The 17007-nt window shown below is 40.4% G+C and overlaps 1 protein-coding gene across 2 annotated transcripts in view; it reads left to right on the top strand.

Annotated features, from left to right (window-relative positions):
* LOC102195555 (metabotropic glutamate receptor 8-like) overlaps window positions 1–17007 on the top strand; it is a 134609-nt gene that overhangs the window by 110292 nt on the left and 7310 nt on the right. For both annotated transcript variants that reach the window (XM_005747626.1, XM_005747625.1), the window contains exons 7-9: window positions 2484–2684; window positions 9465–9604; window positions 9866–10801. In XM_005747626.1, the coding sequence (XP_005747683.1) occupies window positions 2484–2684; window positions 9465–9604; window positions 9866–10801 (1277 nt within the window). The remainder of the gene's footprint in view (window positions 1–2483; window positions 2685–9464; window positions 9605–9865; window positions 10802–17007) is intronic.

Below are 17007 nucleotides of genomic sequence, written 5' to 3'. Positions count from 1 at the left end.
TAAACTAAAACAGACATAGCTATGTTAAACCTACCGTAAAACAATAAGACAAGGTACGAACTTTCTCATGCTCTCAGGATGTGGGGGTGCATTCCTGGGGTGCACACCAAGCCTTTACAGCCTGTTAGAGATCACACACAATTAATTATATGCCTCTAAGTATACATGGTTGAATATTTCCTAATACAAATAACTACATGCAGTATTCTACCATATGCAAACTTATATCACTAAAAGATTATACTGACTACTAAATACAATTTTCCATTGACAGTTGTGTATGAAAAGCATACAAGAGTGAAAACAGATATAAGATCCCTTGAAAAATTATATAAATGAAACATGTATGTTTTGGATACTTACTAAAATAATATATGAAAGTAATGAGAAAGTGGCCACTTTCATGAGTAAATCATATATGCCTTATATGATTTACTATATGAAGTAGGCCACATCTTATGCAAGTCTTTTATAAGTTTTTACAATTTTTTTCCATATGGGTTTACAGACTATTCCTAGTTAATCAGATAGGTTAAAAAAAGAAAAAAGTGTTGAATTTTAAAGTAACACGTTTTTTCGAACTCCTAGTGGACAAACTGTCAAACTTTTCTGTGTGGCAGGCAGGCAGGACCCGGAGGACAAGGCATAAAACTAAAAAATAGTTTTATTGCAAAGGCCTTATAAGAACACAATGAAAAACAAAACAGGTCAGAAGCAAAAGTATATAACCAAAAACTCTTCTAACCCTAACACACGAGAAGGAAGGACACAGCTAGAAGGGAGAACATGACCAAGAGCAAAAGGAAGACTGAGACAATGTATACACCCAGTGTAACAAGGGGAAAGGGAACCGAAGCTAATTACAGATGAGAGATTGTATTTGAATGCCTTGTGTTTTCTTGTGTACATGTTCCTGTTTGTGCTGCAGTTTGCTCAGTTAGGGACATAACCAGATGAACTGATGTACCTAGACACAGGCTCAGCATCTTTCCCTCTTTCCTTCTCTGTTTGAAAGCAGCAACAATGTCTGAAGCGTTTAAGCAGCTGTTTAGTATTTAGCGCCACTCAAAAATGCGTTTCAAAATGTGTGTGTGTTTGTCTTAGTGTGTGATGGTGTCTCAGCTTCTCTATGTCGTTGTGAGAAGCTACATTCAAATTTTACTTTGATGATGTTGCACCGACTCTTCAAGTAAAGCGCTATACAAATACAGGCCATTTACCATTTACCATTTACATTCTGTCAGTCTCGGTTGTTTGACATCCTGTGCTGTCTGCTCACCATTCATGGGTCAGCCATATAGATATGTAATCACTCTTTATCTGTAATTAGTCAGAGCAAATGTCTCCATTTGGACAGATCCTTCCTCTCTTGTCTGCCATCAAAATTAAATTGGATTTTTGAAGCTCCTGTTAATCCAACAAAGCCTTGTCTCTTGTCTATGGAGGGTCCAGTCCAATAGTTAGTCTTCCCCTCCTGTCTTTCTCTTTTCCTTTTTGGCGTGCACCAACATCATGGTGCAGCGTGCCTCTAGTAACACCAATAATTCTCTAGAAAATCTGGAAAAAAACTTTGCATAATGTCTTCTTTGATTTATTTTTAAATCAACGAATGAGATCAGGTATCTTTTTATGTTAATGGGTAGAGGAAATGTTGCTCTTTTCATACTCCCATGATCTTTGTTAGTAACTTCTTGCCTAATGGAAAGGATGAGTGCCGTAACCTTTGGGTTAAAAAAAGAGATCAAATAAAGAGGTGGGATGAGATTGACTCAGATATATATTAGTAAAGGTAGTTGAACAGTATTGTGCTTATTGCTTTGCTCTCTGGATGTGTGGTGTTTTTTTTTTCTTTTCTTTTTTTCCCTGTGGAGCCTAAAGATGAATATGTCAGTGCTTTAGTTTCTTAGTCATTTTAATGTTGCTGCCTGAATGAAACCCACAGTGATATTTGTGGTCCTCAGTAAACAACTCCTTTTAAGGCATTTTCCATGGCAGTTTTGACTTGCTTGATTTTTTTCAATGGAGTGGTACCAAAAACACCAAGAACTTTGCCAAGGAAACCGTTTAATCACAAATATGTACAGTTGGCACACAATAGAAAAACACTGGAAAAAGTGACACTATACATTTTTTAACATAGTAACTATTTTGCAAGTGGTGAATTTATTTTTTTTACTCCTTACTTAAGAAAGTCATAATTCTGCTTAATCATATTTATGGTTTTATATTAAAAAAAACGTAAGTATCCTAAAGTCAAAGTATTAATTATGCAGAATGTTCTCTTTTTATATATGATATTATTGGATGATAATTATTAAGTCATTTGTAAGTCAGTCATTCAAGTCATTACTTTAAGCAACCATTAGAAGGTCCAAAATAGACCCCAGCTGAGTTCCCCATTTAACCATAGTGGGTTCACTGAACTTTCAGCCTGTAATATATTTTATATGTTTGGTAATTTAAGTCGATCGACTTTGTTTCAGGGTTGGAGAAAGTTGGCCGTGACTCCATCTATGAACAAGAGGGGAAGGTGCAGTTTGTGATGGACGCCGTCTACGCGATGGCCCATGCTCTGCACCACATGCACCGTGAGCTCTGCCCAGGGTACCTTGGCCTGTGCCCTCGTATGACCAACATTGATGGAAGAGAGCTGCTGACCCATATCCACGCCGTCAACTTCAATGGTGAGACTTTGGAGTGATTCAAAATTCCATAGCCAAAGGTGAACACAATTCATTCTTGAGACCTGAAGATCTCAAATTTTTCTTCTTTGTAACGGTATAAAGAATGAAAGGTGGTGGATTGGCCAGATGCTAGTTGTATAAAAAATAACTCTGTTGTTTGGTGGTGGCTATGGCGGAGCTTCCTCAGATTCAGTAAAATTAGCAAGTGGTGGAGGCCAACAGGTGGATGAGAGAAAGGGGAGGCAGGAGGAGAGACCAAAGGCAGCCGCCGGTCCGAGTGTCAGGTGAACTGAACTTCAGGTAAGAAGTTGTGACCTGCAGTTTATCTGGGTCAGATATAAACCAAGTTTAGGTGGAGTTTATTTTCGTTGTGCTGACTTTTTACAGTCAGTTACAATAACTCGTACTGCCTGAGCTAGCATGACGGAGTTTCTATACAGCTGTTCAGTTGCTATGATGTTACTGATAGTGAACTTTATTTTATTCATAAGGTTAGTTAGTAGAGTTGCCAACCATCCCGAAAAAAAACGGAATCTCCCGTATTCAGAGAAAATATTACGCGTTTTGTGTTGAGGTGAAAAGGAACAGTTTGTCCCGGACTTCAGCTAGAATGGAAAAAGACACAAAGCTGGAGTTATTCTGTCGTTCTGCTGTCAGCTGCCTCTTCTCCTCTCATTCTCTCCCCTCTCTCTCCTGTTTCTACTTCAATCATGAAACTGATCAATGATCAGCTGATCGGCTTTTCTCTCTTGTTTGTTTATCGCCCAATTTGCGCCAGAAAGAAGAAACCGGCAGATGTCACGCTAAACAACAGCAGCGCATTTAAGCTTGATAAGCTTTTGTTAGAATTTATTTAATATTCATTTCTAGTATCAGCTGATGTTTGCTGGAGCCACAGCTGTAAAAGCTGCTGGTCATGATATCGGTTTGGATAGGTGGTGAGAGGGAAACATGAAGATGAAACCAGGAGATGTCCTGGTTTCATCTTCAGAGCTGAACAGGTGATGGAGAAACAGGTTTACCTTTTAGGTGACATGAATGAGTTGAAGGGAAGTTATGAACTGTTTCTGAGAGACAAATAACACCAGGATCCTTTTTTTTACGTAGCTGACAGCTGACACTGTGCAGGGGTGGATCTAGCAAAGTTTTGCCAGGGGGGCAGGTAGGGCATTAACAGGGAAAGGGGGGCACAAAGAAATACTTTCTTATTCTCATTTAAAATGTCTCGCTTTTATTAAATACTTATCTTACTTATCTTACAACCAAAGTTTTTATCTGACGTAAAATGTATAGAAATCATACATATAACATTGAAGCAGCTGGAATACATACATGTGCGTGTTCATGGAGCTTGCATTTTCACCTGCTGGACATCACTACCTGACAAGTTTAACTGTCTTCAGAACATTGCAGAGGCCTTATTGACAGTATTTGGCTCTACATGTCTGTGTGAGCAGATTTTCTCTCACATGAGTGTCCTCAGGTAACCGTCTGAATGCTGGACACTTGGAGACCTGTGTCTCTGAGTGGGAGACCAGAGATCAGAGTGTATTAACAAACATGCCATATGGACCCAGTTTATTTTTCTTATCATTGTTGTGAGGAGACCATAAATAGCATTTGCATTTTCTGTTGTATAGTCCATTTGCTGTTATGGAGTTCTTGTTATGGATAAAAAGTGTCTTTTTTTGTTGCAAAATAGCTGATAACTATTCGCTGATAGCTGCCAACATCTGCGAACAAATACAATTCTATAAAGTGGTTCTATATAGTGTGTAACTGTTAATATAGAGCGTTATTAAATGTATTGCTAATGCAATCATATGGCACACTGACTTCTGAGGAAATTTTAGGGCGGAGGCTGTAATATGGGGTGACTTAATCTTTCCTAAATCTAGGCATTTTACAGGGAAGAACACACAAATTGTATTGCAAGTAATTTTAAGTGCGGCATACAATTTTTAAGTATGACTTAAGTAATTTTACATACACCTTAGGTTATTTTAAGTACTATGTAATTTCATGGTAAAGTAATTTATGTCCATTAGGTGAACAGAGGTTCTCTTAAAGCAAAAAAAAAGAGTTTTTCTTCAAACGGAAAGTGATATTTAAATTGCTTACTGTCTTTCTATCTTGTGTTTTTCAAGCAAACATCTCCTTGTGTGTGCTAGGACCTACAAAAAACTAGTGTGAAATATCAAATTGAGTGGTAAAAATAATGACAAAAAAATCCATCTACTTGTTTAGCTGACCTATTGTCAGCTGTCTGGAGACAGCAGGGTCTAATCTGCTGATAATAAGTAACTGCGACAATACTACTACATATTACATATTTGGCTGCTCTCTAGCCATGTGCATAAAGTCTGATTAGCCCTATAATATACTAATACCTCATTCACCTATTCACACCCACAAGCACTTTTGTCTCTTCTTTTTCTACCTAAATGCTGTCTGTCTAACAATCACACATTCATATGAGCAACTTCCGGAACTTCTCTTGCCGAAGGATATTTGGCTTGCCGGCAAACCACCAACCTTCCAATTTGTAGATGACCTGCTCTACCTCCTGAGCTAAAGCCACCTCATGATTCGAATGAACTTACAAATCATGGACAAAAATGGAACATTTACTAAAGGTTGAGTGCAAAGGCGCAATGGCTGCTGGCTTACCAGCTGACATTTTGGGCAGGATGTGCACTATCAGTGAGCCCGCCCTGGATGCCCACCCTTAAAAATGTTGCCGTTATTTCCTCCAGAGTATTTCCAGCTGTAAGGATTTTTATGAATCACCTGGAATATCAGTTCCCAACAGCTTTTAAGAACTGCCCCCAACATCCCCATGCACACAAAGAATTTCCACACGCTATACCTGTCTCGGGTTCAACATTGTATGTCCCTCCCAGACTGGGGGAACATGCTGGGATGCTGAAGATGTAAAACATCTGCCCCACCTCTATCAGTGCACACTCCCTGCGGAGATATCCCAGACACCCCCACCTCCAGCACTCCTGCCCCAGCATCTGTGTGACTCCCCATGAAATGGGTGAAGCGCCTGTAGCCACCAGCACCTGAGGAGGGGAAACAGATAAAAATGAGTTAGTAAGGCTCCATGGTAGTCTGTGACACCGGAGGTGGACTGAAGAGCCTTTTCCGGCCAGCGCTGGTTCATTTCCACTGGCAACTGTATCTACATGCTGAGCTGTTCCAAGACAATAAGCTCCAACAGCCACCTTTCCTCCTCCCCAGGGCCTGGCTGCATCTGCCTGGCTGCTGCATGGCCTGACTCTCTGAGCATTGGCGACGGGGTGATTCTTTGCCTCGATTCAGCACCCCTTGAACTGGCGCCGGTGATCTTCCAGGGTTGTGCCCCAGACAATCGAGAACACGTCTTCTCCATGGCTTGACGGTGATCGAGGAGGGGACCCAGAAAACTTGTAGATGTCATTTCAGGCAGGTTTACGTGGGTAATATCAGTTTAACTAAACCTGTTAAACATAAACCAGTCAGTTCACTGATGAAGCAAATTAACTGAATCGGTTAACTGTGAATTAATCTGCAGCCTCTAAAAACATCAACTCAGCTTAGCTTTGCAGCATCTATTATGCACCACCAATTAATCCTGGCTCACCAGTATATGGCCCATGTGCGATTTGTGCCTCAATTAGCTTCTTTTTATTGCAGTATAGACACACACAAACACTCATGTCACACATGTTTGAGGCTTTCTAATGGCTAATGGCCAATTCAGCCGTCTGCTCATTGTGCTTATTTTTAGAGGAGCGTCAGAAGGTTAATCGGAAAACTTGTCCTAATGTTAGTGCTCAGTGCAAAGTAGCCATCTGTATGAGGCCTTTGTACCAACGTTCTGTTTGAACACATTTAGCTAAGCAAAGTAGAGAAGTGGGTGAGGGAGAAAGAGGGAGAGGTCAGGAAGATTCCCTCAGATTTAGTTGGACATTGGATGCGTATTAAAAATCAATAAGACCATTCTGATGTTTTAAAGCAGTGTGATTGACCCTGTGGAGCAGCAATCAGATTGGAATTGTGAGGGATGAGGAGAGATGTTTTAAGTGAGTGAACTGATGAATATGTGACAAGTGCATCTCCTGCTGCGACTTCACAAAAAAAAGTGCAAAGCAAGGCATAAGGAGGAAACAAATAATTCAGCTGTTTTAGTGGACTTTTAATCTCAACAACAGACATTGTTGAAACAGACGTCAGCTTCTCTTCAGTTTTATTAAGCTAAAATACAATTCTTTATACTCTACTTTGAACAAGACATCTTGAAAGATGTCTTGAGATCAAGACATCTAAAAGGAAAGCAGGAGGAAGCAGGAAAAAAAAAAGGTTAAGGTCATGCTTTACCACCTGAGCCATGGCCATCCCTGAAGTGGATGTGGCTCAGGATGTTGTGTGAAGGTAGCAGAACAAATGTGAAAGCTGCAGACGAGTACACATTAAAGTCAGAGCAAGGATGTAGAAATACGAGCAGAGTGAATATATAGGTTCAGACTCATTATCACGCAGATGAATGGACGACCTGGCAAGCTTCAGCTGTAGCGGTTCCATAAAATCCAGATACCTTGCTGCACTGTGCTTCCTGGCAGTGTACTAAAAAAGATGCGGTCCTGTTGGATCCAGGTTGAACAGGAGAATTAATAAAGTATGAGTATTTATGGTCAAATTCTCCAGAGATTAATTTCTTAAAAATAAATCTTGTTACATGTGTCAATGCCCATCAACACTTTGGTGTTGATATGATGGACTGATTTTTATTGAATGTATAATAGAGCTGATGCATCAAAACTTTTTAACTTTCCACCGTAATAACTAAGTGCTGAGATCTAAAACCTTAGTTAGTTGTCACGTGATAAAAACTTACCAAAACTCATAGAAAACCAATCTGGACTCAACATTCTAGTATTGAAACTATCTTATTTTATGTGTAACCAATAGTACAAGTTGTTTTTGTTTGTTCACAGAATGTTTATTTGTAGTCTGTTTCTTATTGTGTTAAATGACAGAGATCACCAGTGAGTTATTGTGATTATCATGTTTTGAAGTGATGTGAAGTCAGGATGTTAATTCTGTATCAAAGCAGAGTCTGTGAAGTGAAGTGAAGTGAAGTGAAGTGAAGGGAAGTGAAGGGAAGGGAAGTGGGGGAGGAGATAGGAGGTGGTGGAGGGGCGTTTGTACGTCTTGAGGCAAGCTGTGCTGATTCATCTCCGTAGTGATGTGTTATGGACTACTTTTATTCATGCTGAAGAAAGAAATCAGGACAGCATCGAATCAAACTGCCACCCACTCACTTTATTATGAATGTGAATTCTTTTGTTGTTGATGTTCTGCAAATTAACTTCTATCTTCTGCTCTTCCTCTTTCCACATCTAAACTAATGTGCCTCGAGTCCCCAGTATTATTTACCCCACAGCAAGTAATCCAGCTCAACTGTATACTAACACCACAATACAGTAAATATAGCGGCTGCAAGAAAAATAGAGTGAATCCATTTAGTGAATCCAAGACTCTGAATGCTCTTCCTTAATGTATAAGCATTGGGATCTAGCATTTGGGTTTACAAATAGTGCTTTAATATGCCAGTCAAAACAGTTTTTTTCTTTATACTTGTATTTTCATATTACAAGCAACTATGAATGGCAACAACTCAGCTATGAAGTGCCCTACAAAATCACAGAATAGGGTCAGTGGATGCCAAGGTACAATCTCCAAAGTCAGTCGCTATAAACCTCCAAACTTGACGTTGCCTTCAGATTAGCTCCAAAACATTGCATACAGAGCTTGAGGTTTTCATGGCCCATCAGCTGCATCCAAACCTTACATGACCAAGCACAATGCAAAGTGGTGCAGTGTTTTAAAGCACAATGCCAATAGACTCTAAACCACTGGGGACTTACTCTTGGGAGTGACAAATCACGCTTCTTTGTCTAGTAATCCGGTGGACTATGTGCAATGTAAGTCTGATTTTGATGTTCCCCCGGAGAACATCATTTGTCTGAAGGACTGATGGCATTTGCAACAATGCATCAGTGATGCATTGTTGCAAGTATATTTAATTTTTTTAAATTAAAATTTATGCATGCTGTATGCATTTTGTTCTTTCCTGCACCAGCCAAAATACTGTCTTTGGTTATTAACATTTGAAATGATGAAGGCACTTGAAAAGTAACACAAAATTAGCTGCCTTTCCAGAAAAACACAAAAGCTTTTCAGAAGCACTTAAGGTTTGCATAAAACTCTGTTTACTCGTTCCCTCCCAGGCTTCTAGACTTTTGATTGGCCAACATTTCTACACAGCTAGGATTTGGTGTGTTCTTGACAAACATTTGACTGCATTTTTGGCTTTTACGTGTGGGATTTGATTAAACAAAATTTTTTGACATAAAAATAGGGTACTAAGATTTTAGTTTAATTTTTGCTAATAATTAGTGGTATTTGAATTCCTGTTACAATGGATTACTTTGTGAGCATCAGCAAATCATCAATCATGACATCTGGAGAACATTAAACTCCAAATTGCTTAAAACGTGAATATAAGTTATAAAATAAATATACAGTTAAAGATTTTAATTTTAAACTTGAGTATTTTCTGGCACTTTTTTATCAATACCCCTTTTTAAATTTAATCTGATATCTCTCTCTTTCCGAATTTACGTCTCTTTCCGCGTATTAGGATAACTCTTTATCTCGTGTTTCCCTTTTCCATCAATTTCTGAAAACAGAATGTTCTACTCTTTTTTGTTGCTTTGTTGCTTTGTTCAGGAAGTGCAGGGACTCCAGTCATCTTTAATGAGAATGGGGATGCTCCCGGACGCTATGACATCTTCCAATATCAGATCAACAACAGGTCGGTGGCAGAGTACAAGGTCATCGGGCACTGGACCAATCAGTTGCATCTAAATGTAAGGGCCGCTAACTTGCAAGGGGTATAAAACATGAAAATAACAAATATGCTCCCCAGTCAAGCGCAAAGAAAAAGTTTATGTGTTTCTCAATTTGATTCTTCGCACTGCATCAAGAAGAATCAGTATCTTATTTGATTGTGTTCTGTTTAGCTCTATCTAAAAACTGTTGCTGTGTGCAGTTCTATAATATATTTGAACTTTGATTTAGACCCAACTATGATGGTACAGAGTGCTTAGTTTCCTATTCCCTCTCCTTAGATGGAGGCCTTACAGTGGACAACTGGGGACTTGTCCCTTCCGGGTTCAGTATGCAGCCTGCCCTGCCTCACTGGTGAAAGGAAGAAAGTAGTAAAGGGTGTGCCGTGTTGCTGGCATTGTGAGCGCTGCGAGGGATACCACTTCCAGGCCAGTGAGTTCACCTGTGAGCTCTGTTCCTACGAGAAGAGACCCAACCAAAACCGTACTGGCTGCCAACCAATCCCCATCATCAAGCTAGAGTGGCACTCGCCCTGGGCAGTGGTGCCTGTCTTCATCTCTGTTCTAGGCATTATCGCTACAACCTTTATCATCGTAACCTTTTTTCGCTACAATGACACACCCATTGTGCGTGCCTCAGGTCGGGAAGTGAGCTATGTCCTGCTGACAGGTATTTTCCTATGTTATATCATCACCTTCCCCATGATTGCTGCTCCTGATATTGTCGTCTGCTCCTTCCGCCGCATTTTCCTGGGCCTTGGAATGTGTTTCAGTTATGCTGCGCTGCTCACCAAGACTAACCGTATCCATCGCATCTTCGAACAGGGAAAGAAGGCAGTGACAGCACCACGCTTCATTTCGCCAGCCTCGCAGCTAGTTATCACTTTCTCACTCATCTCAGTTCAACTGTTGGGTGTCCTCCTGTGGTTTGCTGCTGACCCACCACATACCTTTGTGGACTACGGGGAGCAGCGCACACAGGATCCTGAGAATGCACGGGGTGTCCTGAAGTGTGACATTTCTGACCTATCACTTATCTGCTCCTTGGGATATAGCATTCTCTTGATGGTCACATGCACTGTTTATGCTATCAAGACCCGAAGTGTGCCAGAGACCTTCAATGAAGCCAAACCCATTGGATTTACAATGTACACCACCTGTATTATCTGGCTTGCCTTCATCCCTATCTTCTTTGGCACAGCACAGTCAGCAGAGAGGGTGGGTGCACATCAGCATAATTCACCTTCATATTGATGTAATATTTACCCATCTAACAGCGTCTCCAAATATAAACTAGACAAATCAGCAATGTCTAAATATGCTCTCGCACATGCTGTGTGTACACAAATGATAAATGACACAAGATCAGTTCATAGAAAATCATAATGTATCTTATATTGGGCTTAGATAAAACCTGTTAATTCATTCACTGCATGTAACAAGCTCTTTTTCCACCTGCTTTTATATCAACCAAAAAATCACAATGCCAGAATACCAGGTAAGTGTGACTTCTGTGTTCTGTGCCTGAGATGACCATAGTAAGGAGGATATCTCCTCTCCACCAGAAAAAAACTGTTTGAAACAGAGTGCTTAGAGCTTTTGCTGTTGATGTACAGGATCTGCTGGAATATCTACTGACATCATCATCTGTAATTATAGGCCATTCTACTATTAATCACCATTAATTAATCATTAATCATTTAATTATATTTGGATTGAAAAATGGGAAATATAGTGAGATATGCCAAGGTTCGACTAATAGTTCTTTGTTGGCGCAAGAATGCTATTTTATGTCTTTCAAGATAAATGTGTTATCTTTGCTATTTTCTTAGATTCAACAAGCTGTAACTAAAGATAGAATTCAAAAGTTTTCTGATTTTTCTGCTATGTGTAACTACAATTTTTCCTTTCATGCTTTAATGATTCATTGAAGCATGGGAAGACAGTGAGTTAACTGGCCTAAGAAAAAAGACATTCCTCTGAAAAGCACTAGATTTAAAATGAGTGAAAAAGGAGCCAATGTCCAAAGAAAAACTACACAGTGCTTTATACTGCTAAAAAAACAAACAAAAAACATAGAACACTTTCAAGATGTATAATATCTTAACAAGAAAGAATTCATGTTGGATATCTAATATGATATGAACTGGATAACTTTAAAATGAAAAGACCCACACTTTTTTGATGAAAATGAAAATCAACTTACAGGGGGCTGAATTCAAATATACCCCCAAAATCAAGGTGAAAAAATTATGTAACGGCCTAGTCCATTTCCAAACTTTTCTTCACAACTCAAACTCAGAATGGTACTCAGTAGTTTGTATGCCCCCCATGTGCTTGTATGTATGCCTGATAATCTTGGGGCATGCCCCTAATAAGACAGTAGATGGTAGCCTCGGAGATCTCCCCCCAGATCTAGACCAGGTCATCGCTGAGTTCCTGGACAGTCTCAAAAGAAACTTGATGAAATTCCTGATGCTAACCAGTCCTCTGTAGTTGGTGGAGATGAATGTGGCTTAGCCACCGACTAGATATCAATAAGATACTGTACACAAGAGAATAGAATAAAATAAAATACTATATACAATTGAATAAAATAGAATAAAATAGAACACAAATGCTATATACAATTTAGTATAATACAAGGATGCCAGAAAAGAGTAATGCACTTAATGTTATTGCTATCCCAATGCAATTTCTCCAGGAACTGAAAATTCTAATTATTATTATTGTCATTCATGATTTTTCAAATTTACATCCATCCATCCTTCTTCCTCCACTTATCCTGGCCACCTGGCCTCCTTCTCCCTGGCCACCCCCTCCAGCTTGTCCGGGGGAACAGCAAGGTGTTCCCAGGCCAGCCGAGAGATATAATCTCTCCAGCATGTCGTGAGTCTGCCCCGGGGCCTCCTCCCGGTGAGACATGCCCAGAACACCTCCCTCAGGAGGCATCCTTGTCAGATACCCAAACCACCTCAACTGGCTCCTTTTGATGTGGAGGAGCAATAGCTCTACTCTGAGCCCGTCCTGGATGGCCATCCTTCTCACCCTATCTCTAAGGGAGAGGCCAGCCAGCACTTTTGGCCATGGCCTCAGATTTGGAGGTGCTGATTCTCATTCCCACCGCTTCAAACTCAGCTGCAAACCGATCCAGTGCAAGCTGGAGGCCATCACCCAATGAAGCCAACAGAACCAAATTATCTGCAAAAAGCAGAGATGAAATTCTGAAACCATCCAAGTGAAAGCCTTCCACCACTTGGCTATGCCTAGAAATTCTGTCCGTAAAAATTACGAACAGAATTGTGACAGGGCAGCATCCGTTAGGGCTCCGGCAGTACCCTGGCACCCTCAAGTATCCTTGAGAGGGTAAAGAGTTGGTCCAGTGTTCTGGGACCAGGATGAAAACCGTTTTGTTCTTCCTATATCTGAGGTTTGACTAACTGACAGACTCTCCTTACCAGCACTCTTGCATAGACTTTCCTAGGGAGGCTGACAAGCGTGATCCCCCTATAGCTGAAGCACACCGGTACCCCTTCTTACAGATAGGACACACCATCCTGATCTGCCAGTCCATAGGTACCGCCACAGATCTCTATACAACATTGTAGAGGCGTGTCAACTAAGACAGACCTACAGGCCTTCAGGAACCCAAAGAAAACCTCATCCACCCCCAGGGGTCCTGCCACCAAGGTTTTGGTTAACTTCCTCACTGACCTCACTCCTCATGATGGATGGGTTGTCCCCCTCATCCTCAGACTCTGCTTTCTCTAGAGAAGACATGTCAGTGGCATTAAGGAGTAGGGCTGCCCCGATTAGTCGACTTGTCATGATTACATCGACTATCAAAATCGTCGGCGACTAATTTAATAGTTGACGCGTCGTTTGAAGCTGTGTAAAATCCTGAAAGACGCAGGAATAAGTAGTAGGATTTAAGAGTGTAATAACAGACTGAAACAGAAGATGGCAGCACTGCATGTACAAGGATGCCACCTGCCCTTAAACCCAGAAGAGAAAGAAGCAGTCTCCAAGATCGTAGCTGTCCAAATTCAGGGGCTGCATCCTCCGGAGGCTGCATTTGTTGGCCGATTGCATTACAGCGATGCGAAAGCTGTCCAAATTCGAAGACACTTCCAAATGCAGCCGACAAATGCGTCCTTCATTTCCCCAGATTTGAAGGTGTCACTACCTGATCCGTACCGAAAGGAAATCAGGTCAGGTGTATCCTTCAAGGCCCAGCATATCTCAGAATTTATAGTGCAGCCCAGCCAATTCCAGTTTCAAACAATGGCGGCAGCTACTTAGTTTAAATATTATTCTTAATACCCTTTCTGAGTCACAAAATAAACTTATAAGATATTTTCAGGCAATAATGTAGCTGTGCAAACTTCAAATATCTGCTCAGTTTATCAAGACATCACATATTTGAAAAAGTGTTTCAACGTTTTCGGAGACGTCTGTTACCCACCAGCTCGATAGCGAGCCGGGGTTCAAGGCGCACTAGAGCCGGCGAGAACAGCAAACTCTCGGCACATCATTTTCAGACCCCCGCAGTCTTTCGCTACTCAGGTTAAACATGATATATAAGTCACTTAGATAACTTTTTTCAGTGTTTTATTTGTTCCTGAGTAAATTGGTTTGGCTGAGATTAAAGTTATAGTTTTCACACAGCTGAATAATCGTCAAACAGAAAACTGATTAAACAGAAGTGTGAGATGGTCGAGAGCTTACTCCAATGTCCTGTTACATTTTAGATAGAAAGGAGCAGACGGCTGAGTTTATTAAACTCCACCGAGACAATCTGCAAATTTCATTAAAAGTTTAATAAACTTTCGTCTTGTCTTTATTTTTAGTTAGCACGTACCTTAAACACTTAAAGCTGTAAGCTAATGATAGTTATATAAGACCACATGCATGCTGGTGCAATAAGCTGTATGTTTCACGTCCAGTGTATACGTGATCTGATTAGTCAACTAATCACAAAAATAATCAGTGACTAGTTGACTATAAAAATAATCGTTTGTGGCAGCCCTATTAAGGAGCTCCTTGAGGTATTCCTTTCACTGATTTTATTGGCTGCCTCCAAAGTCCCCCAGGCTAACCAAGCCCGATAAGATGCCTTCTTCCACCTGATCACTCCCTTCACCTCTAGTGTACACCAGCTGGTTCAGGGTTTACCACCACGACAGGCACCAGCCACCTTTATCGACAACTCAGTGTAGCAGCCTCACCAATGGAGGTGTTGAACATGGTCCATTCAGACTCAGTGTCCCCAGTCTCATGTGGAGTTCCACAGGGCTCAATATTAGGTCCATTTACATTTTAATGAAAAGAAGACTGAAGTTCAAGTTCAAATTTTATTCGCCACATGCAGGTTGCCCTGCAGTGGAATGAACCCGCCCCCCGACCTTACAGTAGAGAAGTGTTGGTGTTTAGACCTATTAGTTCCTGTGAGTTTCCCCATGTGAATTTTGAGCCCATGGGTTATGCATGTCATGTCCACAGTTGCAAATCTGGGCTTTATAACAGATGGTGAGTTTAAACTGGAGCAGTAGTGAAGTCTAGCTTCTTTCATTTAAGGCCTTCTTTCATTTCATGGCCAAGGTGAAATCTATCCTCTATAGGCAACATTGGAGACAGTAATACATGCCTTTATTTGTCATGTTTAGCTGTAGTAGGCAGGATGAAGGACACAAATGCAGGACTCTGCACAAACCATAAAATAAGCTTGCAAAAAACAAACCTGAACTAGAAACTGAAAACTAATAACTAAACACTGGGAAACTAGAAAACTAGGAACCCAGGAAACTAGAGACTAGGGACGAAGATAATAGGGAAGCACACAGCACATGGGGTAATGATGTGACAATGGAAAGAGGAAAACGGGGCTTAATGAAACAAGGGAATGAGACACAGGAGAAGAGCAGAGAAGAGAGGGACACGAGACTGTCAAAGTAAAACAGGAACCAAGAGATACTCACAAAGATGCAGACTTGACACTGAGACATGGAGAGAAGAGGGAAGGGTGACTAGACATGAAACATGGAACACGGGGAAGGCAAAGTAACAGAAACCAAACAGAAATAGAAAATAAGACTATAACACACAGAGAACAATAAGGAGAACCAAAACCATGAATAACACTAAAACAAAGAATATCAGTTAATCAAGAAACACAAAACACTGTGTCCCAGACCCAGTACTGTGACATTATTATGTCTCTGTGGGATTACTGTAGTGCGCTATATGAACCAAGAAAAAAAAGAATATTCCCATTTAATGTTATTTGTGATTTGCTGCCTCTTTGGAGCTAAAAGAGGCTACTCAAACACATGAGATATCAGTGGAAAGCCCAAGATGTCCTCTATTTAATACATCAGGACATAGTAAGATAGCTCAAATAAGTCACAAGATATTGACCAAAAACAAATGTCCATACAGAGGACATAATAGAATAGGCTGGGCCTCAGGAGGTTATGCAGGAGTTAGACAGTTTTCCCTCTCACATCTCCAGTCGGTTCAAAATGCCACTTTTGACTGCAGTGTGTAGAGAAGTGAACCTTAAGCCTATTATGGCCACACTCCATTGGCTGCATGTGCACTTTAGTTCTTTTGTTTTTAAATCCTTAAATTATTTAAATCCTTAAATAGTTTGGGCCTGTGGTACCTCTCTGAGCTGCTTTACTCATACACATACACACATACATGTCCAAAGTCAAGTAATCTGACCAGCTGCTCATACATGCACAAAAAGCGGAAGTTTGGAGGGTATTTTCTTTTGTTGACCCCAGATTATAGAATATATTGTCTTTGCACATTAGACAATCACCTACATTGTCCATTTTGAAACTCATCTTAAAACTCTCTGGCTTTTCAGCCCATCATGAGACATTGATCTTACTTGTTTTGATTTTGTTTTGTTGTTTTATAGTTGCTTGTTTTTGTTTTTATTATAGTTTTTTAATTGGTGTTATTTTTACTTTTTGCTAAAGTGCTTTGTTTGTTTTTTTTGCCTGTCCTGTCTGGCACTGTAAAAATCAGAATTATTGTCTGAAGGCCAAAGAAAATGCCCAAAGTGCTTTAAAAATAAAGTTGTATGGCATGTATGGTATAGTACATTACAATGCTGCCCAGGTAGCTGGAGCCAGACTGTCCGTACGTGACCGGCCTTCAGCTTCAAAGCAATGTGCGACAAGCAAATTACTTCCAGTTTGGAAATAGCTTAAGAATGTATCTGTAGTTTGCCATGGACAGTGTTGGGAAGGTTACTTTTAAAATGTATTCCATTACAGAATACAGAATACATGCCCCAAAATGTATTCTGTAACGTATTCCGTTACGTTACTCAATGACAGTAACGTATTCTGAATACTTTGGATTACTTAATATATTGTGGCGAGTTCAGACAAGGAGGAGACGGAGGTATC

This window comes from Pundamilia nyererei, unplaced genomic scaffold, assembly GCF_000239375.1.
Source record: "Pundamilia nyererei isolate P.nyererei 1_Seehausen unplaced genomic scaffold, PunNye1.0 scaffold00201, whole genome shotgun sequence".
In the NCBI taxonomy this organism is placed as follows: domain Eukaryota; kingdom Metazoa; phylum Chordata; class Actinopteri; order Cichliformes; family Cichlidae; genus Pundamilia; species Pundamilia nyererei.
Note: the sequence above shows the minus strand (reverse complement) of the source record. Positions and strands in the feature narration are given on the sequence as shown.